This window comes from Doryrhamphus excisus, linkage group LG9 (genome assembly GCF_037039965.1).
Source record: "Doryrhamphus excisus strain RoL-2023G ecotype Guam linkage group LG9, RoL_Dexc_Guam_v1.1, whole genome shotgun sequence".
Taxonomy (NCBI): Eukaryota; Metazoa; Chordata; class Actinopteri; order Syngnathiformes; family Syngnathidae; genus Doryrhamphus; species Doryrhamphus excisus.
Window position 1 is genome coordinate 15,189,951 of NC_136365.1, and position 24,638 is coordinate 15,214,588.

At 37.4% G+C, this 24,638-nt stretch overlaps 2 protein-coding genes across 3 annotated transcripts in view; one reads left to right on the plus strand and one right to left on the minus strand.

Moving 5' to 3' along the window:
- The window catches only part of ntn1a (netrin 1a), a 62,207-nt gene extending 43,938 nt beyond the window's left edge, over positions 1-18,269 (plus strand). Inside the window, exons 5-6 of the mRNA XM_058082215.2 lie at positions 12,645-12,719; positions 17,555-18,269. Of these exons, the coding sequence (XP_057938198.2) occupies positions 12,645-12,719; positions 17,555-17,883 (404 nt within the window). The 3' untranslated portion in view covers positions 17,884-18,269. The remainder of the gene's footprint in view (positions 1-12,644; positions 12,720-17,554) is intronic.
- Positions 1-24,638, minus strand: part of stx8 (syntaxin 8) — a 55,410-nt gene that overhangs the window by 2,722 nt on the left and 28,050 nt on the right. Inside the window, exon 8 of one of the 2 annotated variants that reach the window (XM_058083432.2) lies at positions 21,206-21,593. The exons of the other annotated variant lie outside the window; for it this stretch is intronic. Within the exon in view, the coding sequence (XP_057939415.2) occupies positions 21,529-21,593 (65 nt within the window). The 3' untranslated portion in view covers positions 21,206-21,528. Of the gene's footprint in view, positions 1-21,205; positions 21,594-24,638 lie in introns of those variants that run through there. 2 annotated transcript variants of the gene reach the window in all.

The following is a 24,638-nucleotide window of genomic DNA, read 5'->3' on the forward strand; positions in this document are numbered from 1 at the left end:
CAGCTAATAATAATATATTACTTATCAAATAAAACAAAATAATACAGTGTTGCTGTCCAATGGAACACCTTTTTAAATTGTATTTTTTCTGTAAAGAAAAACACACACACACAAAAATTGGAGGTAAATGTTTCTCACTAAACAGCAAGTTATAAAAATGTTTTATGATTATAATTTATTTGTGTTGAATCAATGAGTCTCTGAGTCATACTAGAATAAATAGGTCTGTGTATAAATAATTGTAATTGAGTAAATATATTAAAAAAATCAATAATAATACTGCAATAATAATTTATGTCATTAATTAAAAATTAACTTAATAAAAAAGGAACTCACTGTAATTTAGTTAATTCCACTTAATTATTATTATTAATGATTATTATTTATTATTAACAAATTCTTTATTCAATAAAACAATATAATACAGTGTTGTTGTCCAATGGAACGCCTTTTTAAATTGTATTTTTGTTTTTTTTTCTGTAAAGAAAAATAAACACAAAAATTGGAGGTAAATGTTTCTCACTAAACAGCAAGAAGTTATAAAATATTTTTGATTATAATTTATTTGTTTTGAATCAATGAGTCTCTGAGTCATAGAATAAATAGGTCTGTAAAACTGTATAAATAATTGTATTTGAGTAAATATATTTAAAAAAATCAATAATAACACTACAATAATAATTTAAGTTAATTACAAATTAACTTACTCACTGTAATTTAGTTAATTCCACTTAATTATTATTATTCATTATTATTATTTATTATTAACAAATTCTTTATTAAATAAAACAATATAATACAGTGTTGCCTCTTTGAATTGTATTTTTGTGATTTTCTGTAAAGAAAAACACACACTCAAAAAAATTGGAGGTAAATGTTTCTTACTAAACAGCAAGAATTTATAAAAAGGTTTTATGAAAATAATTTATTTGTGTTGAATCAATGAGTCATAGAATAAATAGGTCTGTAAAAATGTATAAATAATTCTATATGAGTAAATAGATTTTTTTTAATCTATAATAATACTACAATAATGACAATAATGACAGTTGACAGTTATTATGGTACCCATTATGTTATTGTATGGTCATATCACCTCGTGCTTCGATACGTGACAAAAAATAAAATAATAATAATAATAGGAAAAATAATTAGGAAAAAAAAACCTTAAACTATATTAGGAAAGCAGGAAGTGAACAAATGTAACAGTTACTGATTTTAAAAGTACCAGATGGAGGGGTAGGATTTAATAAGCTTTGCTTCTTCCTACTCCTTTTGAACATGTGGAACTGTGAACTGATTATGGGATGCATTCAATTGTAATCTGATGCATGTTCAAATGAAATTAAACCATTACCATTACCATAATGCATTTAAGTCATTAATTACAAATTAACTTCATATAAATGGAACTCACTGTAATTTAGTTAATTCCACTTAACTATTATTATTATTTTTATTAACATATTTTTTATTAAATAAAAAACAATGTGTTTCAGGTAAATTTTCAAAACTTCACAGGATGGCCACAATTGTTTGCTTAAATGACGTTTTATTGTTACTATTAGATGGACATTGCCTGATGTACCTCATATCAGTCAGATTTGTTAACAATCCTTGTTGCAGCTGGGTTTAAACAATAAAATTGTTCTTCACCAACATTTATATCCATAAAAGACTCACATATTAATTCAAAACTTGTGGAGAATGATGAAAAAACAGGCTTAACACAACGCTAGCTACACCAAGAGTTCATGGATTCTTCCATGAGTTTTGAGTAGTCGTGTTTGTGCAGAAACCTCCAACAAAACACTCTTGGTGGAGGTAAGTGGATGCATAAATATAAATACTATTGATTGAAGAGGTGGATTTTGTACAACCTTGAATCATGCAGCATTGTCATCTCCGCCCGAGGGAAGTTTATAAGCGTTTCCTGCAGCTGTTGCTGGGCCCTCCGAGCATCCGAAACATTTCCCCCGGACAGCTTTGATTGACAGCACAGTGACTGCCTAACACTCCACCACCTCCCTCAATCCTCCTCCCCCTCTTTTCTTTACCATTTTCTGTTTTTCACTCCCTTCCATCTCCGTCGTCTCCGTATATTTCACGCTTTGTCTTGACGTGACGGCGTGTGTGGTGCACGGAGAGAATTCCCTGGGCCCCCTTGTCACGATGCAGTGTTGGAATTTCTCTTCAACTCGGCGAGGAAGGACTTGGTGTAAAGCCAACAATAAATAACAAACCAAGCAGCAAAAATAGGAAATGACAAAATTTGGCTTCATGCAAATGCAACTAAACTGTGGCGCTGACCAGCCAGCCATCTACGTCCTTCAGGAGAACCTCTCATGATGTCGGACCATGTAGTTGAAGATAATTAAATCACGACAGAGAATTCTGGGATTTCCCTCCTCTGTGTTTCAGAGAGTCTGTTTGAATTTGAGCAGATGGCAAAGCCGACTTGTCGGACGCCATGACATGCCAAGGCTGCTGGACCAACTTGCATATTTACACTCTGAGACCCCCTGAAAGGTTCCACAGACGTACTTGTGCTAGTTTTTAAGCAGTTATGACCTTATTAGATGTGTCAATGTAAACAGATGTGGGGATTTTATTGGAGTAACAAGCTAAACATTTTCCACCGAGGTTGTCATAGATTATAAAAGTAAAAATGCAATTACTTCAAAAAAAGAGAGAACTTTTTTTTACAGAAATTGTAATTAGGACAATAAAGTAAGATTTTTCAGATAAAAGTCATAATCCTATGAGAACTAACCTGTAATGTTTTAGTCAAATCTGACTAAAATTAAGATTTTTGGACAGTTGTCACGCTTCTAAAGCTCCATGAAAAAAATGTAATATTATAAACAAAAAGTCATAATTGTGATAAAATTCAACAAAAAGAGACAACTATTTTGACTTCTTATGAGAATACTTTGGATGGTTATGAATAAACACATATTTTACAAAAAGAATACATCACGTAACAAAAATAAAGTCATTTTATGAGAATAAGGTTGCAAAAAGTCAACAAAACGTCTGAGAAAAAAAGGTATTAAAAAAGTCATAATAAGGAGTTGTAGTTTTTCAAAAACAAAGTTGTGATGGCATGGGAATAAGGTTGTAATGTTGAGATAAAAAGGTTGTATTAGTCATTACCAGATTATATTTTCTGACATTAGATTACATTTTCTGACTTTTTTTTCAGGAAACAGAAAAAAATGACAAAAATTAGCATAATTTTTTTCAGCACAAAAAGGTTATCATTCTATGAGAATCGGGCTGTAATGTACCAAAATAAAAGTGATACCACAACAAATATGAAGTTTTTAAAAAGTTGTAAACACGAGAATAAGTTTGTAGTGTCACATGAAAGAGTACTATTTCAAGAAAGAAGTCACAATCGGAATCAGATCTTTCTACAAAAAATGTCATGTTACATCAAACCGCAAAAAGTCATCGTCAAAAATAAAATCAAGTATTTTTTTTCAACAAAGTTTGAGCTCAAGGGAATAAGGTTGGAAACCTGTCTTATGAGAATACCAAACAATCGTAATTCATCCAGAGTACCGGAGTACCCGGAGAAAACCCCAACATGCACGGGGAGAACATGCAAACTCCACACAGAGATGGCCGAGGGTGAAATCGAACTCGGGTCTCCTAGCTGTGTGGCCTGCGCGCTAACCAAAAAAGTATTATCATTACAAAGTAATCAGACCAAACTTTATGTCATAAAGGTTGAGGGAAAAAGTTGTCATCTTATAAGATTGTATTCACATGCAAAAGAGTCAAGGTTGCAATGTTAACAGAATGAAACGGTATAATCAGACAAAATATGCAGTCTGTTTTGAGAAAATAAAGTTGTAATCTCACGAGTAAAACTAATGTCACATGAAATTACAACAAAAAACAAAAAATTTAAACTATAAGAAACTGAAAATTTATTGTCAGGATTAGCTGCGATAGCATGAGTGCTACACCACGATGCAGAGACATGGATGATGTACTGTAGTAAAGTCAAAATACAAAGTAACAAAATAACTAATAAATAAGGATTGCTAGGCTGTACAGCAATAGCTTGCGCAAAAAACAGCGAACGTGGGGAAACGAAAACACACCCAACAAAGCAAATCATGCTTAGTGGGACGCAAAATGTCCAAAACCGCCATGACATGCAAAGACAAACATAATGAAACGATCCAGGGGCTAGCTAAAAACACCACTTGAACTAAATAGTACATAGATCAGTACCAGGTGGAGTCCCAGGAGCCGTTTATGATGCAAACCATTTTTTATCCCACTGCGAGATGTCAAATGCTAAATAAAATGCTCCAAATAAAAGTGATGAGATAAAGATGGAAAGAAAGGGTGTCTCGCATGAGGGTGTTAATGGAGAAATGAAAATGAGGAATGTGGAAGACATTTTAGCAGCCAACGAGCGAGCATGCATGTGCACGTTGGAGCCTGGCGAGGGTTGGCCTGACAGCTGTTTGGCAGGTGCCCCCATGCGCCTCAGCTGGATGGAGGGGTAGAGGGTGCTGAGGGCATATTTTGGCAAAATGAAGTGGATATTAATTTGTCTCCTGCAGCAGGAGCCCCTCCCCCCCTCCCGCTGTCGACCACAGGGAGGGCTGGAATGCATGGAGAATACCTCCGATGGTGCGGCCCAGACAAAACACACATTGTGCTGCCAGGTCACAGATGGTGTAAGTCGCCACTCCCACGGATCGTGACAGAGATGTCTGTGCGGCACCCCAAATGTGGAGGAGATTAACCGCTGGTGACCTGTGAAGGCCGCCTCGGCCCGTCAGGATGCACAGGATGTGAAAGTAATGATGATGATGATGAAGGGGGGGATGCGAGAGGGGATGATGATGCTTGTCGGACTGGTCACGTTCATGCTGAAATGTGTGTGAAGCCCATCCAAGACTGGGATGGAACACCATCTTGTGTAGGGCTGCAACTAAAAATGCATAATTTCTGCCTCTTTATTCATAAATAGAAGATTTGAACTGACAAAGCAAATAAGTTGATAATTAAAATGATGTTTAAATAGCTTCATAGCTTTGTCAAATGTAGACAAAAACACAATCATGATCATTATCTTCGTCGATTAATCTGTCTATCGATCTTAATTTTACAGGCTGAAATCAGAGGATATTTACATCTTTAAATAAAAAAATTACCAAAGTAGGTATCAATTAATTGGGTGATTCTAATAATAATAATAATAATAATAATAATAATAATAATAATAATAATAATAATAATAATAATTATTATTATTATTATTATTATTATTATTATTATTATAATTATAAGAATTATAATTATACTGATTAAGCATTGATTAATCGATTAATTGTTGTTGCGCTAATCCTGGTGAATGATACATAATTATAAACATGTTTACATTTTTTTTAAGAAATTGAGTAAGTTATAATAACAGTATGAGAAATAATACTATATGATAAAATTATACAGTTTCCTTATTGTATATGATACCGTATGTAAAAATGGGAATATGGAGCATATTGATAGTTGTTTACTTCATTGTATATTATGCTGTATATTAGCTGCCATTGTATCATTTTTCAAAATTCCTACTATTTAAAAAATGCCACAAAATACTGTACCCCCCCCCCCCAAAAAAAAAATAATATGTCACTTCTCCACTAATAACAGCTTAATCAAATCCTACTAAATTCGGACTGAATAATTACACTATTAGCCATGGGTTTCTTCTGTTTTTCAATGGGAGTAAAAATCTAAAATACAGTCAGTCCCTTGGAAGTGGGTTTGCTATCTTCCCCCGAGCTATTTTCCTCTCCTGTGTAATCTGGATCCAATCCAAATGCAGTGTAAACAGGCCTGCCCAGTGCAAAGCAGAGGATCCCAGAACAGAGCAGCACACTGGGCTCCCTAATCTAATTACATGCTTTATTTGCCACACTTTGTTTCCCGATCAGTCTCGTTAGGGGAGAAAGGCCTCCTCCTGGGCTGTTGGTCACACCTCCTTCATTCATACCTCCAATGCCCATTTCTTTTTGGAGTCACATTCACCATCTACTAATATGTGTCTACAACAACTTGTTTGTGATTGGATCCCACCTCTTCACTAAATAAGCAAGTCAAGTTCTATTAAGGCTTCCGTTGCGGGTGTGAAGTCAAACGTAAATACCAACCAAAACTTAGCATGTATTTGTTAGGCAGCATGTAACCCAGCACCAGGTTACAATCTGGTAAATGAGTTCTAATGCATTTAACCTCATGCTTTCTGTTTATGCTCCGCCTTCGTACAGTGACTCTTAATGCATTGTTGGATGAAATGGACGTCAGTCATTACAGCTGCACCTCTGATTGGCCGTGATGTCACTCAATGTGTGCACATGTTCATATAGTGTATTGTTATTTACTCATTTTTTATTTGGAAATTATTTGGCCAGATATTGGGTTGATAGAATTATGGCAATTTAGGCTTTATCTTCAGGGCTTGGTGATTGGTTTCGAGGTTATCTTCTAATTTTTCGACATTTTTAAACATATTTTTCCAATATATGTTTTTCAAAACATGGTTTGCATGGTGATTTATTTATTATTATTATTAATTTATTTAGCCCGCTGCACACTCCAAAAATAGAACAAAATTGGGAAAAATACGGCAAAAGACATAATCTTACAATAAAAATCTGGATTAATGGTCTTTTTTTTTTTTTTACAAAGTAACCAAAAAAAGATAAGATTGGTTTCGAGGTTATCTTCTAATTTTTCCGACATTTTTAAACATATTTTTCCAATATATGTATTTCAAAACATGGTTTGCATGGTGGCCAATTTTTTTAGCCCGCTGCCCACTCCAAAAATAGAAAAAAATTGAGAAAAATACAGCAAAAGACATAATCTTACAATAAAAATCTGGATTAATGGTCTATTTTTTTTTTTTACAAAGTAACCAAAAAAAGATAAGATTGGTTTCGAGGTTACCTTCTAATTTTTCAAAATTTTTAAACAGATTTTTCCAATATATGTATTTCAAAACATGGTTTGCATGGTGGCCAATTTTTTTTAGCCCGCTGCACACTCCAAAAATAGAAAAAAATTGGGAAAAATACAGCAAAAGACATAATCTTACAATAAAAATCTGGATTAATGGTCTTTTTTTTTTTTACAAAGTAACCAAAAAAGGATAAGATTGATTTCGAGTTATCTTCTAATTTTTTGACACTTTTTAAACATATTTTTCCAATGTATGTATTTCAAAACATGGTTTGCATGGTGGCCAATCTTTTTAGCCTGCTGCACACTCCAAAAATAGAAACAAATTGGGAAAAATACCGCAAAAGACATAATCTTACAATAAAAATCTGGATTAATAGTCTTTTTTTTTTTTACAAAGTAACCAAAAAAAGATAAGATTGGTTTCGAGGTTACCTTCTAATTTTTCGAAATTTTTAAACAGATTTTTCCAATATATGTATTTCAAAACAGGGTTTGCATGGTGGCCAATTTTTTTTAGCCCGCTGCACACTCCAAAAATAGAAAAAAATTGGGAAAAATACAGCAAAAGACATCATCTTACAATAAAAATCTGGATTAATGGTCTTTTTTTTTTTACAAAGTAACCAAAAAAAAGATAAGATTGGTTTCGAGGTTATCTTCTAATTTTTTGACATTTTTAAACATATTTTTCCAATATATGTATTTCAAAACATGGTTTGCATGGTGACCAATTTATTTAGCCCGCTGCACACGCTAAAAATAGAAAAAAAAAATTGGGAAAAATACAGCAAAAGACATAATCTTACAATAAAAATACAGATTAAAGGTCTTTTTTTTTTTTTACAAAGTAACCAAAAAAAAGATAAATAAATGACAGTAATTAATGACATCATCTTCCAGTAAATACCCTGCCATTTAAGAAACAAGCATAAAAACGGTATTACTTCTATTGGCATCTGCTAACTATGCAGTACTGTTTCCTGTGTCAGAGCAGCTTTAGCGAGAAGTGTCCCCAATGAAAACGATTAAGCTTAAAAGGGTTCTACAGCACTTTTATGGTCGGGGCAAAGGTCTAGCTCTCAGTTACGCACTTCCCCAGTGCCGTGAAAGGCTGGAAACAAAGCACTGTAGTAACTACATCTACTCACAACACCCAAAGCACATTTTAGCTCAGTGCTGCAGGACTGTAATGTGCACACAAAGGGGACATTTGTCCTCCCGGTAGGGGACTGCCTGGTCCTAAAAAGGGATCTTGGGGTTCCTCACAGCGGGGCCCAGCTAGCTCTACATCTCAGGGGTACACTAATGGGGAACGAAAGGCTATCAAAGGGAAGTATCATGATGGTTTTCAAGGGGGGTTATGGGAAAACAAAGCTTCCTTTCCACGGCTCCAGCTTCGAATCATTTAAATGGTAATCAGGGCCAGCTCATATGGACTCCATTTAATTTGTTAACACCATCATTGCTAGCGAGACTTTACGTATCGCCTTTCTCCGACAAACTTCTAGCTTCTGTTTTTTGTCAGCTTCATCTCCCCAGTGTTCATCCTCCCGCCTTCTTCCCTCTTTATTAAGGTGGAAAAGAGGGGGATGCATTTTTTCTTCTTCTACTGTTCCCCTGGCAACCTCATTGAAATAGAGCATAAAAGGCGGGTGAAGGCATGGAGCAAAGATCTGCTCCTAACAATGAAGTTTGTTCATATTCAAGCTTCACTCCAGCATCCACTACTAGAAGCACTCGCCTCCTGTGAGAGCGATCCGTCCATCACCTCCACCTCTCCTTCTTTCACTCGTGCCATACTTGACGCAAAATGAGTCAGAACTCTGCACCCAATTTGAAAAATAAATCCAATTTGGTTTGAGCAGCAAGCTGGCGGATGACCATTGTAGAACCATGCAGCAAAGAGGAAGGAGGGATTTATTGGTGCCTATTGTTTTTATTCCTGTTGGTTGGTTTGTGTACTAGTATGCTAGATATCGCAAAAACTACACCACTGATTTACACAAAACAGGTGCATAGCAAGAATCTGGTATATTTTGGTGCACTTTGGAGTAAAAATGTGGGAAACTGTCAATAACCACAAGCGGCTTTACGTAACTTTGTTTTCATTATTACATGTTGTTAAATACGTCGTGCGGTTGCAGTAATCCTTCAGTTAATTGGTTGTAAACCCAACCATGATAAGTGAATTTTTACCAAAATGTAATATTAAAAAAATAATAAAATGTAATAATATAATAATAGCATAATATAAAATGTAAAATTCTTATTTTTATGCCATTTGTAAGCTTGCAAATGCTTAATTTGTGCAACAAATATGTAACATTTGCTTAAATTTACATTTATGAGCTGTATTCAACCATGAAATAACATGATTTTTTAATTACTGTATGTTTATAAAACCATAATAGAGTGATGAGGGAAATTCAAACCATTTGATTGCAAATCATTGCATTTAACAAATAAGATAAAAAATAAAATTAATAAAATAATAAAATAATAAAATTATTAGAAAAATAAAATCATAAAATAAAAAAGAATAAAAGAATAAAAGAATAAAAGAATAAAAGAATAAAAGAATAAAAGAAATACTACAGTGTGGAATACACGCTATAGAAAAACTGCCATATTATTTCAAACATGTTGTCCCAACAAAAGTATAAAAACATGACTTCGAGTCAGCTAAAAGTCAGACAGATAATCTTATGTTTATAAAACCATAATAGAGTGATGAGGGAAATTCAAACCATTTGATTGCAAATCATTGCATTTAACAAATAAGATAAAAATAAAATTAATAAAATAATAAAATTATAAAATTATTAAAAAAAATAAAAGAATAAAAGAATAAAAGAATAAAAGAATAAAAGAATAAAAGAATAAAAGAATAAAAGAATAAAAGAATAAAAGAATAAAATAAATACTACAGTGTGGAATACACGCTATAGAAAAACTGCCATATTATTTTAAACATGTTGTCCCAACAAAAGTATAAAAACATGACTTCGAGTCAGCTAAAAGTCAGACAGATAATCTTAATAAACTCACAAAAAAAAGAATCAAAATAAATAATGCTGGCAACTACTATTTCTATGTGAACCAAACATCCGTATAAGAACAACGTAACGTGCAAAGTATGAAACGCTGGACTACCACAATCAGTAAAATCATCAACTGGGCTCATTCAGCACGGTTCCGCTCGCTTCTTATTTTGCTGCAGGTACACCAGCTGTGTGTGAGTGTTTGTTTTCCTGAGGTGTGATATGAGATTAGAAATATTCAAGAAAAATGTCTTCCTCCCCCCTGGAATTGCGTTACTGTCTTTGCAAATTGCATATTTACAATTGGAAGGCATTCCATAAGAAGCCAGCAAGCTTGTTACTGTGCGGAGCATGGCGTCATCGGCAGAAAAAACAATACCGATAATACAGATCTTATTTTTATGCTAATGTCGGCCGATAGTATTGGTTGGACGTTATTATTTGACATCATTAGTATCAATGTGCAAAAAAGTAACAGACAAATTCTTTACCAGCAGTTTGAAGACTTTCTCACAAAACATCAGAGCGATATTAATGGCTGGCCAATGGCTGTCTGCCTGGGCTATTATTTATTTGTTCAGAGCGGACGCACTCCCCCAAAAAATGTCCTCTGCTCTAACTCCGCTTCATGGATGGCTAATTTTCCCTTCCTGACCTCCCTTTGTGTGGCAATGACCCCTTTCATACCCCCCAGCCTGCACTCCCTGGAATTGCTGCCCGCCCCCCAATGCTCCGTCTCCCGATGTCCGTGCTGCAATGAATGCAAACGTTTGACACAGTCCTCGGTGGGGCCTTGATCCCAGGGTGAAGTTTTTTCAGGGGGTCGGGGGCTGAGGTGACAAGCGAGGTGAGATTTGGAGGGGGGCGGGGAGTGGTTGAAGTGGGTGGAGGGTGGTCCGCATTGAGCTGAATGATTCCCAGGGTTTGACAGGGAATAAGTGGGTATGGGCGGGTAATTTGTAAGGCTGCAAACCTGCTGATGGTGCCATCAGGTCGACACAGAGGCCCACAAAGGGGAGCTGGGGAGAGTGGAGGATAAAAGGCTTGGTATGACATTACAATTGCAAGAGATGTGTACAAATATATTTCCAACAAATATTATTGTTGTCAAATCAATAAATGTTAACACTGATAAACCATACATCATGTACTTTTTGGGAGCATCCTCTCAAGTAAGGGATAGTCCCGGCTATTTTGGAGCGACTTTAAAAATATTTTGATTGCAATTTGTAACAGTGGGTCCTCGGTTAGAGTATGCCCCGGTTAAAGTATATTTTGGTTAACAATTCCCACCATCAATTTGCTTCGTTTTGCACATTTTTCAGTTAACATACAATGTAGCTGCGTCTTGTTGTGTGGCGTCAGTTTTAGTTAGCATAGTTTCCTCACAAAATGGCAACCGGAACCGGAAGTCGCCCATTAACGGTTGACTCTCAAAAATATTAAAACAAAACACGGTTTTATTGTTTTACATGCATGAAACAATTTTAGCTACATAAAAGCGACTAATGAAAGGGGTAAAAATAACATTACAATTACAAGAGATGTGTTGAAATATATTTCCAACAAATATTATTGTTTATTATTAACAGTTTACACCATTAATTTGCCTAGTTTTGCACACATTTTTCAGTTAACATACAATGTCTTCCCGTGTGGTGTCAGTCTTAGTTAGCATAGCTTCCTCACAAAATGGCAACTGGAATCGGAAGTCGCCCATTAACGGTTGACTCTCAAAAATGTTAAAACAAAACATGGTTTTATTGTTTGCATAAAAAAAATCTAAATACATATAAAGTACTAAGGAAAGGGGTAAAAATATTTAAGGTTACTTTTACCTTCAGTGAAGATGTGCCCGTTCCTAAAGAAACAATATGACAGTGAGACAGTCTTCTTGTTTTATCATGTTTTTGAATTCAGTCGTGTTTCTCACCTTCTTTATCATAATGTAATACTAAAATGCATGGCATTCATATACAGTAGAAGTTTTGTGAGTACTTAGTTATCTGTACTACGAAATATATTCAGATTATGTAATAATAAGATAAAATTAAAGGGGACCTATGATGCTCAGTTTAGGTGCTTTGTATTGAATTGTGGACTCCTGTAGAGCAGCGACACACAATAACCCGCACAGAAAATGTTCTCGATCTTCCTCTTTCTGCAGTGTTTCCATGGACTTCCTGCTTGCGACCCAAATGGTCTGTTTAATTTACTCCACCCCCGGCCCTCCTCTAGGTATGCCCTCTCTGTTGTGATTGGTCACACTCCCGAGCACTTCCAGGACTTCCACAAGTCCGCGTTTACCAAGTGCAGCCTATATATACGAAGGCTGGAAAGCATTGACGTTCGTGGAACTCGGTGCTAGAAAAAAAAAACGAGCGTGCAGAGCCATCCAAAAAGTCTTTCAGGGCTCACTAGCAAATGCGCAAACCTCATTATCACCACGGGAATACAACATTGGAACATTTATAGGTCAGAAAAGTGGAAAAAGCACAATAGTTTGCCAGTATTGTTGTCCTCCATGTTTGTTGTTCTCTTTTTGTTTACCTAAAGTACAGAATTGCCATCTTCTCTAACTGTCTCGTTCTTGTCTTCTGCTTGCAGACTGTGACTCTTACTGTAAAGCATCAAAAGGCAAACTGAAAATCAACATGAAGAAGTATTGCAAAAAGGATTACGGTGAGTCTAATATGTTCACATATTTGGGGGGGGGGGTGAAGGGGAAAATCAACTCGAAATCGAGTAGCTGAGTGGGGTTAAACTGAAGTCAATCACAGCTATTTTGGAGCGACTTTAAAAATATAATATTGCAATTTGTAACAGTGGATCCTCGGTTAGAGTACGTCCCGGTTAAAGTATATTTTGGTTAACAATTTGCACCATTAATTTGCCTAGTTTTGCACACATTTTTCAGTTAACATACAATGTCTTCCTGTGTGGTGTCAGTCTTAGTTAGCATAGCTTCCTCATTTTGCACACATTTTTCAGTTAACATACAATACAACATACATACAATTTTCAGTTAACATACAACTCGGTTAGAGTACGTCCCGGTTAAAGTTGTGTTTCAACACAACAGTTTGTATTGTATTAAGAGTGACACAATGAGGGTCTTTCAATTACAAACCCTCACACTTGACGTTCATCTCCAGAACTCTCCAAATCATTCCACGTGTATGCATATGCTTTATCCCTTATGCAGTAAATCCTAGACATTTTCCATCCCATACGTCTCAGTTCCACATGTTGCAGTTAACAGGAGAGACATTTCACAGAGCGTTTAAAGATTAAACATATTAATTCTGCTGGGAGGACGAGAGAAGCGTAAAAACAGAAGGTGATAAAACACAAGTGTGTATGTGGATGGATATGCATGGGTAGGTAGGGTTGACTCAGAGGAGGCATTTGAGCTCCAAGTGGATAAAGCCGACTCAGTGTGACAGATCCTGGCTTTGCTCCATAAGAGATCCTCATTAAGGCGCCGCACTTCCCCCACAAGCTGCTACGTTTCCCGCCACATTCCTGCGAGCGTCCGCCTGCCACACCATTCAAGGTGTGGGTAAGATGTATGACCTCTCCCCTTTTCCTCTCCTTGTGATTGAAGTCATGCTCCGGAACTGCTCAAGCGAGCATCCTGCAGAATACCGCTGCATCATGATGGGTATTTGTTCCGCAGGGATTTGGGGTGTCAGTACGGCCCGCCTTGCTTCTCATGCCGTGACAGTAGCCTTATCGCTCTAATCTACATTCATTTCCGCCGTATGGCTACAATTGTGATTAATTTCCCCAATATGTCAGCATACAATGATAAAGAGACACCATCTGTCATCACAGCACTGAGCGCCCGCATGTCTGTCCCCTAAATCAGCCCAAAGAGCAACCTTCCAGCTTTGGATGTGCACAAAATGTGCCAAATCTGCTGGTAGTGTGGGATGACGTCATGGCACCCATGCAAATACTGTAGAAGCTCCACTTGACTCTATGTATAGAGACAACTAACAGTGTCAATACCGCATCATCCACCAGGATAAATAAACACTATGGCCGTAATACAACACATAATAACATATGGATTGTAACACATGGGACGCTCATTTTTCTAGGGTCAAGTTGCAACTCTCTTTTCTTGAAGTCAGCCCATGAAAACATGAATGAAAACAAAAACACAAATAAAAACAATAAGTGGATACTTTTATTACTCAATTGGTAATTCTTAACGCGGAAGTACAATTTAAGTATGCTCTGAAATCCCAAAAAATTACTAATAAGTGTGATTCAAATGACTAGTGATGGGAAAATCAATTTAGCTTTCAGTTCATCCACATTCATGATACGTCCTATACGTTGGATAACACATCCACAAATACAGTATATCATCCTGCAATGTCATTTATTTTTCTGTTCAGAAAATACAGTAAGAATTGGCATATTTCAAACATAGTTGCAAATGGTGATTAATCCTAATTAATTAAATTGTAAACTGTGATTAATAACATTGTTATCATTAAACAGCCCCAATTAAAAGAACACAGCAACATCAAATTGCAACTAAATAACAACAGAACATGTGACATTTCACTAATATATCAAGTCAAATAATTTGTTTTTTTTTTATTTAAAAAACAAGTTAAACATTGACTGTACTGTCATACCTCGGTTTTTGTCATTTCTCCATAAAATGTATTTTTTGGTTAATATTTTTGTGTGTCTATAACATATCCATTGGATTGACATTATTTCCTACGGAAAAAATTACCTCGGTTTTCATGCATTTTCATTTTTTGTGTGACTTTAAGGAATGAATTAATAACGAAGAGCGAGATTAATGGAATCAGAATGGGTCCACTGCCTACTTTTGGTCCCGATCCTGAGACTCACTGCATTCTGATATATTTGTTAAATCGCATATTACATTATAATATATATTTTCAGTATGTATCACTATTTACAGTATATTTATATATGCCCAATACCGTTATAGATGCCTGGCCCTCTCTGCAGTTAAGTAAATAAACACCCCCTGGCCCCTAAATGAGGTAGTAAAAACATGCTTTTTGTCTTGCACAGCCTCCACCCCACCACGGGGGGCCTCGTGTTATCTTTGTGCACAAAACAGGCTTTCTCGTCATACCCATCAGCATGTACAAGTTCCAGAACAAACCGGGATAAGATCTCAGCTCGCTATTCAGCACACGACAGGATAAGATGTCCCAGAGAAAAAAAGAGTCAGAGCTTTATTTTGAAAAGATCAGCAGGAGAGCTGGCCCGCATGCTGCGTCACAAAATGATGCGACTCCGAGACTCTGAGGGTGACGTATAGAAAGAAATGACAAGGGGGGAGCAGGCCGGCTTCAGCATTCAAGGTCATCACCAGGTTATTGGGGGTGGGGGGGTAAAACTACTGGTGGTAGCGATGGCTGGCTTTGCTAAACGTTTCCCCCATGAGCACAACCTGGCCGGGGCACAAGGTTGACTCCTGTCACTTCCCATGATGCCCTGCTGCATTCAACGTTGACTGAAAGTCAAATAAATGACCTTGCTACATTATGTACAGTAAAATGGGACCATAATGGAAGAGAATGCAAATCAGTTCCATATTATATTATATATATATAGATAAGGGATCGGACGTGATTCATTTGAAGGATTAGTTGATCTCCTCCTCCGCTATCTTTTTCATCATCCATTATGTGAAATCTCTCCAAGTGCCCCCCAATCATATTACAAATGACCCTGCTCTGTGTGCTTGTGTTTGAATGCACAAATCATTTTGTCAGGATTTTGGAAGTGTTATTTTTATATTCTTAATTTTAAAAAATGCCCTAAAAAGGCTAAAACTTTAAATACTCAATATTGGCTTCTTACCCAATTGTCCAGCATTCATCACCAATACGGATACATGCAGCAGCTTCCCTCAAAATAATGTTAAGCTTCTGGATGCATTTCACAATTACTGCAATATGATAAACAAGTTATAGAAAAAGTGTCTATATACTTTAAAAAAGTAAACAAAGTCCTGCAAAAACAATTCATGACCAATAGTCAACTGAAGCAACATGTTCTCCGAATATCAACAAGTGAGACAGTTTAGTCTCCCCGGCCAGTTGAGAGACATGGTCTCTCCAACGTGTCCTGGGTCTTCCCCGAGGCCTCCTCCCCTGTCTGACCTGCCCTGAACACCTCCATCCTAACCCAAGCCACCATCATCTGGCTCCTCTAAGGAATCCTACTCTGAGCATGAAACCAATTCACCATGAAAATCAAAGCACTACTGTAATACAATCAGTGAAATTATAAACTGGCTCTGGTCGTTGTGATATTACTAGAAGTATTAATCAATAAATGCATATTTACAATCTGGAGGAGAAAACTGGAAATAATTCCAGGCCGTTGATATAGTCAACTAGCAAGCTTGTTGCTGCGTGTGGAACACGTCATCGCTTGCTTGCCGATATCATCTGAAAAAAAACAAACAAACAAAAAAGTCCACCACCCCGATACTATCGGAACTTCCCTGAAATCAACAGAAGTAATCAAATAAATAAAACAATTTAAATAATCCAAAGGTATTGCATATGTGGGATGTAACATTACTATTGTCATTAATGATAATAGCTACCTTGTACAATACAAATAAAAAGGACATGTAGAAGCTCGGGCTGCACGGCGGACGAGTGGTTAGCGTGCAGACCTCACAGATAAGCGACCAGGGTTCAATTCCACCCTCTGCCATCTGTGTGTGGAGGTACTCCGGTTTCCTCCCACATTCCAAAAACATGCTAGGTTTATTGGCTACTCCAAATTGTCCGTAGGTATGAATGTGAGTGTGAATGGTTGTTTGTCTATATGTGCCCTGTGATTGGCTGGCCACCAGTCCAGGGTGTACCCCACCTCTCGCCCGAAGACAGCTGGGATAGGCTCCAGCACCCCCGCGACCCTCGTGAGGAAAAATAGTAGAAAATGAATGAATGTAGAAGCTCAACAGAAGGAAAACCAAGATTTCCACCAAGATTTTGGTGAAATTTTTTGTAGAAAACCAAATCAAATTCATAGACAAGGTAGTCCTTTAAATAAACAGAGAGAAAGACATTGGCCTGTCTCATATCTTCCAAAAACCTGTGGCAACCACGGGAGACCACTCCCCGAGCTGTCGGAGATATACTTTGGCGCAGGGCTGTTTTAAAGTATGTTCTTTGACAGAAAGCCAGTGCAGAGACTGCACTGTTATGATTGGATTTCCTGGTTCTAGTCAGGACTCGAGCAGCAGCATTCTAAAAACCAAATCATACAATAACTGGGGCATCCCAAAACCAAGATATGACTGTATAAGGCTGTATTTATTGGCTAGAAAAGTCTGAAAAGGAGTCTCTCCTTTTCCCAACCATTTCTCCCCAACGGTGTCGATGCTTTTCTTTCCTGTCACTCACACAAGAGATGAAGTCGTAACCCAAAACAACAGTCAAGAAGCCAAGAAATATGATAGACTTTTTTCATTGATTCCCTCATATTTGCAGCTGTCCAGGTGCACTTCCTGAAGGCGGACAAGGCCGGTGAGTGGTGGAAGTTCACCGTCAACATCATCTCCGTCTACAAGCAAGGCGAGAGCCGCATCCGCCGCGGGGACCAGTTCCTGTGGGTCCGTGCCAAAGACGTGGCTTGCAAGTGTCCCAAGATCAAGCCCGGCAAGAAGTACCTGTTGCTGGGCAACGACGAGGACTCCCCAGGTCAGGGCGGCGTGGTGGCGGACAAAGGCAGTTTGGTTATCCAGTGGAGGGACACGTGGGCACGCAGGCTCAGGAAGTTCCAACAGCGCGAGAAGAAAGGCAAGTGCAAGAAGCCATAGATGATGATAGAAAAAGACGCAGTGGGGAGAGGGATTCCAATGGAAAGATGAGCGGAGCATTTCAAAAGAATGAAACAGAGAAAGAAGACCACACACAGAAGGGACTGTTAACGTTGCTGCTTGTTTTGTTTTTTGTTGAGTAGCATGAAGAGAATTATTTAGGAATTCTTCTCTAGTGAACTTTTCTTGAAGGAGCTCACCTTGCAGATTGGGGTCGACCGTTTCTTTTACCTTGACATCCGTCTCACTTGTGGATTTGCCGAATTTGCACCAGTATATGTTTGGTTAGTTGTCTGTTTTACGCTCTGTTTAAAACCATTATTATCGTTTATGTTTTCATTTTATTTGTCGGTGCAGAAATGAAAGGTAAAGCCACTCAATGACCACTGAAGTTTTGGATTCTTCACCAACAACCTCGCTTCTTTCAGTTGATCAGATGTCCAGAAGCACGTTTTTTCAGAATGAAACAATAGTAAGACGAATATCAGATGAACATTTGGGTTCCTGATACTAAACACACGACCTAAAGGGTTAAAATGACTAACCCACTGATACTGAACAATGACGCACGTGTTCTTTATAAGAGCTTAGTAGGCTTTTTTAGAAATGGATGAATTGGCTATAAAAATGCACATACATTATTACACCCATGTGATACACGTACAACAAAGAAAAGCAATACACCGTATTTCCAATTGATTGAAGAACTTTGTGCTCGGCCTCACTAACGTCGGCCATCTCTGTGTGGAGTTTGCATGTTCTCCCTGTGCATGCGTGGGTTTTCTCCGGGTACTCCGGTTTCCTCCCACATTCCAAAAACATGCTAGGTTAATTGACGACTCCAAATTGTCCATAGGTATGAATGTGAGTGTGAATGGTTGTTTGTCTATATGTGCACCGTGATTGGCTAGTGATCAGTCCAGGGTGTACCCCGCCTCTCGCAGCTGGGTTTCTCCGTTAAGCAATGCCGTTTAAGTATACAACATACTTTATACTTTGGGATTAGTTGAAAAAGTTACTTTTTTAATGAAATGAAATAATGTGTACTGATTGCTTTGAAATGATGCCAACATAGACTCAACAAAAATATACTTTCATTTTTCATGAGTTGAACTTAAAGATCTAAAAACGTGCCACAATTTTGCTGCTTCACTCTATCATGGCTTTTCAAAACTATACGAACAAATCATGCTGTTTCGTGGTTGAATATAACCTATTCGAAAAAAAAAAAGCGTAAGCAATTTTACTTTTTTTTTACTTAAATTAAGCATACTTTACATTGTGGTCATATGTAGTATTCTACAAAAGTCACTTGGTGTCATTGATGTTACCATAATGTTTGGTGGGACACACAAGCACCAGACTAGATCGCCGGAGCAACAGGCTTTTATTGCTAGTTTGAATTATCTCACAACAATCACAGTAACTAATCCATCCAATAGGGCGGCCAGGCAATCGCAGGCCACATGTAGACAAACAACTATTCACACTCACATTAGAGTCACCAGTTAACCTAACATACATGTTTTTGGAATTCGGGGGGTAGCCAGAGTACCAGGAATAAACCCAGGCGCGCGTGGGAAGAACATACAAACTCCACCAGAGATTCAAAACCAAATCTTCCAGATCTCCAGACTGTGCGGCCAACATGCTAACCACTCGGCCTCCGTGTGGCCAAGCACAATAATTGCTAATAAAAATCTTTAATAAACACACTATGCTACTGTTATGGTCATAACCTACACCAAGCTAAAACTAAACTCTGAACCCCCAACGTCACTTCCTGTCCACCCTCCACTCAGCTCCCCTAACACATTTATAACAACACACTTATTTACTTAGGCTTATTTATGTCTTTAATAAGACATAAAATTAAATAAGCCATTAAATGGCTTTTTTATCGGTACTATAATACGAGTTTAAAGGTGACTATAGGGGTGTTATTTCATGTCTAGAGGGCTCTAATCATGTTAAACATATTTACAAGCTCATAAACACGGGCCCGGAACAAATGAACTGCGATAAATGAGGGATTAGTGTCTTCCTACTTATCTCAAATATTGTTCACAATTCTGTCTAAATCTGCCTTACTGAGCATTCATAATTCATTCACTTCACAAGTCTGCCGTAGGCTGGCCACAATAAAAGACCACTCCAAAATATGGAGTTCAATTTAAGCTAGTGCTTTTGTGTACATACATCGGAAAAGTTTTCGATCTTTGAGTTCTTTGAGCTCATTAAATATGGGAGCAAAAACAGAAATGTTGTGTTTATATTATTGGTCAGTATACATAGTTTTCATGGCAAACATGTTTTAATTGCAGCCATATTTGCGATAGGAACATAGTTAGTACTTTCTATAAAATCACACCACGTCCTTAAAAGTGTCTCAATCGGCCAATCGTATTCATTCCTGTGCAGAACTGCATGACTCCTTGAGTCCAAGCCCATTGTAAATGTATTTGTATTATTTGTCCGATGTTGCATTCTGTTTGTTACTCAACAGTGATACGAACAAGTGTTCTCAGTAGACCAGAAATGTCAGAAATTGTTCAAAGTTTTGGAAACAATGCCTCACATTTGATGTCAAATTCTAAATGGTGCAGATTCAACAATGGACTCTGTGGACGCTGTGTTTTACATTTAGGGTTTAACTCCGTCCGAGTGATTAAGTCATTACTCTGCTATTTACTGACGGTTGCTCCATAAAAGTCAACAATAAATCAGCAACATACAGTGTATCAGTTGTAAATGTACATGTTTCTTTCACATGTCAGGTGTTTTTGTGTCTGTCACAATGTAACTTAATAATAACATACTTCTGTGTGGCCTCGTGCTGTAAATTTAAGAACCATGTCCTGAGCAAATGTTTGGAGAACTTCCTATCAAATGTGTTGCTTTGTGTTCATACTATGAATTGTAAATGTTGTTTAGTTGTCACTTTTGCAAAGCCTTTTTGCAATATTGTTTTACAATGTGTACTAATATATTACAGTTATTATATATATATGAATATATTTAATGACACAAAACATTGTGGATTTCTTTCTCAGCTCTTTTTTTTTTCTTAATTGCTTGTCATTGTTTAGCTTGTTGCCATTAATTCAAGAAGGAAAGTATAACTACTGAACATACCAACTTGGTAGACCTAAAGGCAGATTTTCAAATAAACTCTTGTTACACTGAAAAATGTTGTTCAGTTACTGATTTTTTATGTAAAAAAATTCAATTTCTACTTTCAAGGAACAGTTATTATTACAAATATTGCACAGGAGCTTTCCCTCCTAAATATAATGTACTCTTTATTTAAAACATATCAGCCTTATTATGTGGAAATGTAATTTATTCAATATATATACTGGATTTACAGAGCAGGAAGACATTCATATTAGTAATACAATTTAAGAAGGAATCTGCTCAAGAAAGAGAACGCATTAAACAAACGACAATGTTGCAGTTGTTACAGTAATGCAAATACAAGTGTGGAAAAAATGTTTGTTGCTCGCTGATCATGATTGGCCAATTTTAACCTGAGAATGATTTAATTACATACATTGAATGAAAAAGCAATTATAATAAAATAAAACTAGAGAAGAGGATGTCTTAATCTGTGATGTCGATGTCCAGCACAGGTTCACTCTTATGCTACACAGGCCACACAGCAACCACGATGATGGCAACGAGCAGCAGCACGATCACCACCATCATCCCTGAGGGAAGGCAACAGAAGAGCAAATTAGATTAGAAGGACCTATAAAAGCTGGAATCCTGAATGTGCACAATAGTGGCCCCTCTTGGAGAGAGGACAGTATTGGAAATATTTACATGCACAACGCTCTAAATACAACATGACAGCGGCTGTAGTTCCAATTCATTTTCTCATATGGCGTCCAGGGTATGTATTCACCTGCAGAGAGCACCAGGCATCTATTTGTGTGTTTATTTGGAGGGAGGCCTTTATTTGTTCTCATCAGAATAATCATTTTATAATAATAATCATTATCCAACAAATCTATCAAACTATTTATTATGCGATTCATCATTTTTTTTATTTTAAAATGTACAAAACATCTCATTTCAGCTTCTCAAAAGTGATTATTTCTAAATTTACTGTACTATAAATTGTACTGCTTATAATCAGGTGCAAATCACAAGCTAACGCATTTTAACTTTAATAGCATGATACAGTGACAGAGCAATATTTGAGCAAAATTTTGGGGGAAAAACAACAACAATGCAAAACAAACTAAAACAAGCTTGTTCCCTCAACACAGAAGCGAGCTTAAAGTGGAGCTAGCATTATGCTTGTCCACTTTTATGACCTTTCGATGAAGTCAGATTGTTGTATTATCACTTGAAAGTGAAGTTTGGGATGGTTCTGACAGTTTTTTCTAACACCGGCTCACTGTGACTTCATAACAAGATTTGTGAGAAGTCACCGGCTCCATCCACCTGGTGACTTCCTTATATGGGCATGCCCGGGGACTAGCTGTTAGCTGTATGAGCTGAGTGGGACCATTCACAGCGGAATGGATGTTCCTGGAAGCAGGCTGTGGGTAGAATACATTCAAACAGACCATTTTGGAAGTCCAAAGAAATCCAGCTAGAATAGGTGCAGCTTGTGGAAGCTCTAGAAAGCGTTCTGTTGCTGCTCTATGGGTGTCCACAACTCGATACAAAGGGCCGAAAAATGAACATACTAGGTCCCCTTTAAGTTTACTATCAGACATCTTAACTGTAATAAAAATACACCAAAAAAACACATTAACGCATAAAATAAAAACAATGCATAGATTTCGAGTCATGTCATAAAATGAGACAGAATTAATTACCAATCCTTACCCTCATGCTTCCAGTTATGATGTGAGATTTGATTTCCTCCTCCCACATACACCCACACAGTCAACATCATCTTCAAAAATATGTTAAAAAGGTGGTGGGATGGCACGGAGCACATAACACAAGATATACTTTCCTTTTTCAAATAAGTAAAACTGTCCTTACTGTTGCACAGACAAAATTGGTCTGATCACACTTCAGTTGCAGTCCTGGAACCCACCATGTTGAAGTAAAAGTAAAAGTCTTGTAGAATTTTTATAGGAGGCACGGTCAATACGATACATACCGGAGTTTTACGATGTGAAATGCTGCAGCAGACACAGATCTACACAACTTATTAACAAGTGCAACTGGATGCTTTGTTGATAAGGTCGATTTGTCCATTGGTATGAATGTGAATGTGAATGGTTGTTTGTTTATATGTGCCCTGTGATTGGTTGGCGAACAGTCCAGGGTGTACCCTGCCTCTCGCCCTGAAGTCAGCTGGGATAGGCTCCAGCATACCCCCACGGCCCTAGTCTGGATAAGCGGCACGGAAAAAGAATGGATGGATGGATCGTGGGTGGTCTGGTAACGTATCCCCCGTGAATAATGGGGATCTACCGCACATCACATTCATTCATGAATGACAGATCATGGGCCTGTTGTTCTCCAGTGAAGTCTACATTCAAATTCCAAACCCAAATACACACATAGTATGAAATCAATAAGCTCTTTTTCTAATTACCACTATAAGAAAATAAGACTATTTTAATAGGTTGTTTCTGCTGCCAACTGTAGCATTTATGTGAAGCAGCTGAACTCCTCAGATGGAAAGGAGTAAAACGCACACTTGGAAGTGCACGGAGACCTCTGTCTGACAACTGATTCCTCCTTGATCTAACAAAATCCCCAAGAGCTTAAGCTCTCACTGCATATCACGGTTCTGCTTGTGATGACATAGCGCATATTACATGCGTTCAAGAACCACAATCGCCTTATTAACTACAGATTGCGCACTATGATAGGCATGTGTTTCTGACTCTGCCTAGGAGAGCATAATTGTTGTTTTTCCACTGATACTATGGAAGCAGGAAGACAAAAAATCTACAAACAATGTCTCAGGCCTCCTCACAGTGCTTTACCTTTAGGACCTAGAATATCATTTCATTAGTTATTGTTAATTTCCATAACTATAGAAAATACAGGCCGAATGGTTAGCACGCAGGCCTCACGGCTAGGAGACCCAAGTTCAATTCCACCCTCGGCCATCTCTGTGTGGAGTTTGCATGTTCTCCCCGTGCATGCGTGGGTTTTCTCCGGGTACTCCGGTTTCCTCCTACATTCCAAAAACATGCTAGGTTAATTGGCAACTCCAAATTGTCCATGGGTATGAATGTGAGTGTGAATGGTTGTTTGTCTATATGTGCCCTGTGATTGGCTGGCGACCAGTCCAGGGTGTACCCCGCCTCTCACCCGAGGACAGCTGGGATAGGCGCCAGCATCCCCCGCGACCCTCGTGAGGATAAGAGGTAGAAAATGAATGAATTAATAAATAAATAAAAAATGCACTTGGAATGTTAACACCCAGGGAATAGGATTCTAAAGTATATTAATCAAATAATCAATTAATAATCAATTAATAATTAAGAATTAATACATGTGTGATCTCTGCAGGTTGCCTACTGATTATTTGGACAATTTGTAAAACGTATCGAGCTCAATGTTGGTTTGTTGCTTTATTTTGAATAATTTGGATTTTGGTGATGCGCCGTGAAGGCAAAATATCGGGCAGGGCTGACCGCTGTCGACAGTCCCATCATTGACTCAAGATGTCTATTGTTATTTAGCACATCGATGGTATTTTGCCCAGCCTTTCACTTAGAGTTTACATTTCTCTCATTCTTTGGCACTCTGCTCCTTTTTCCCCTCCCCGG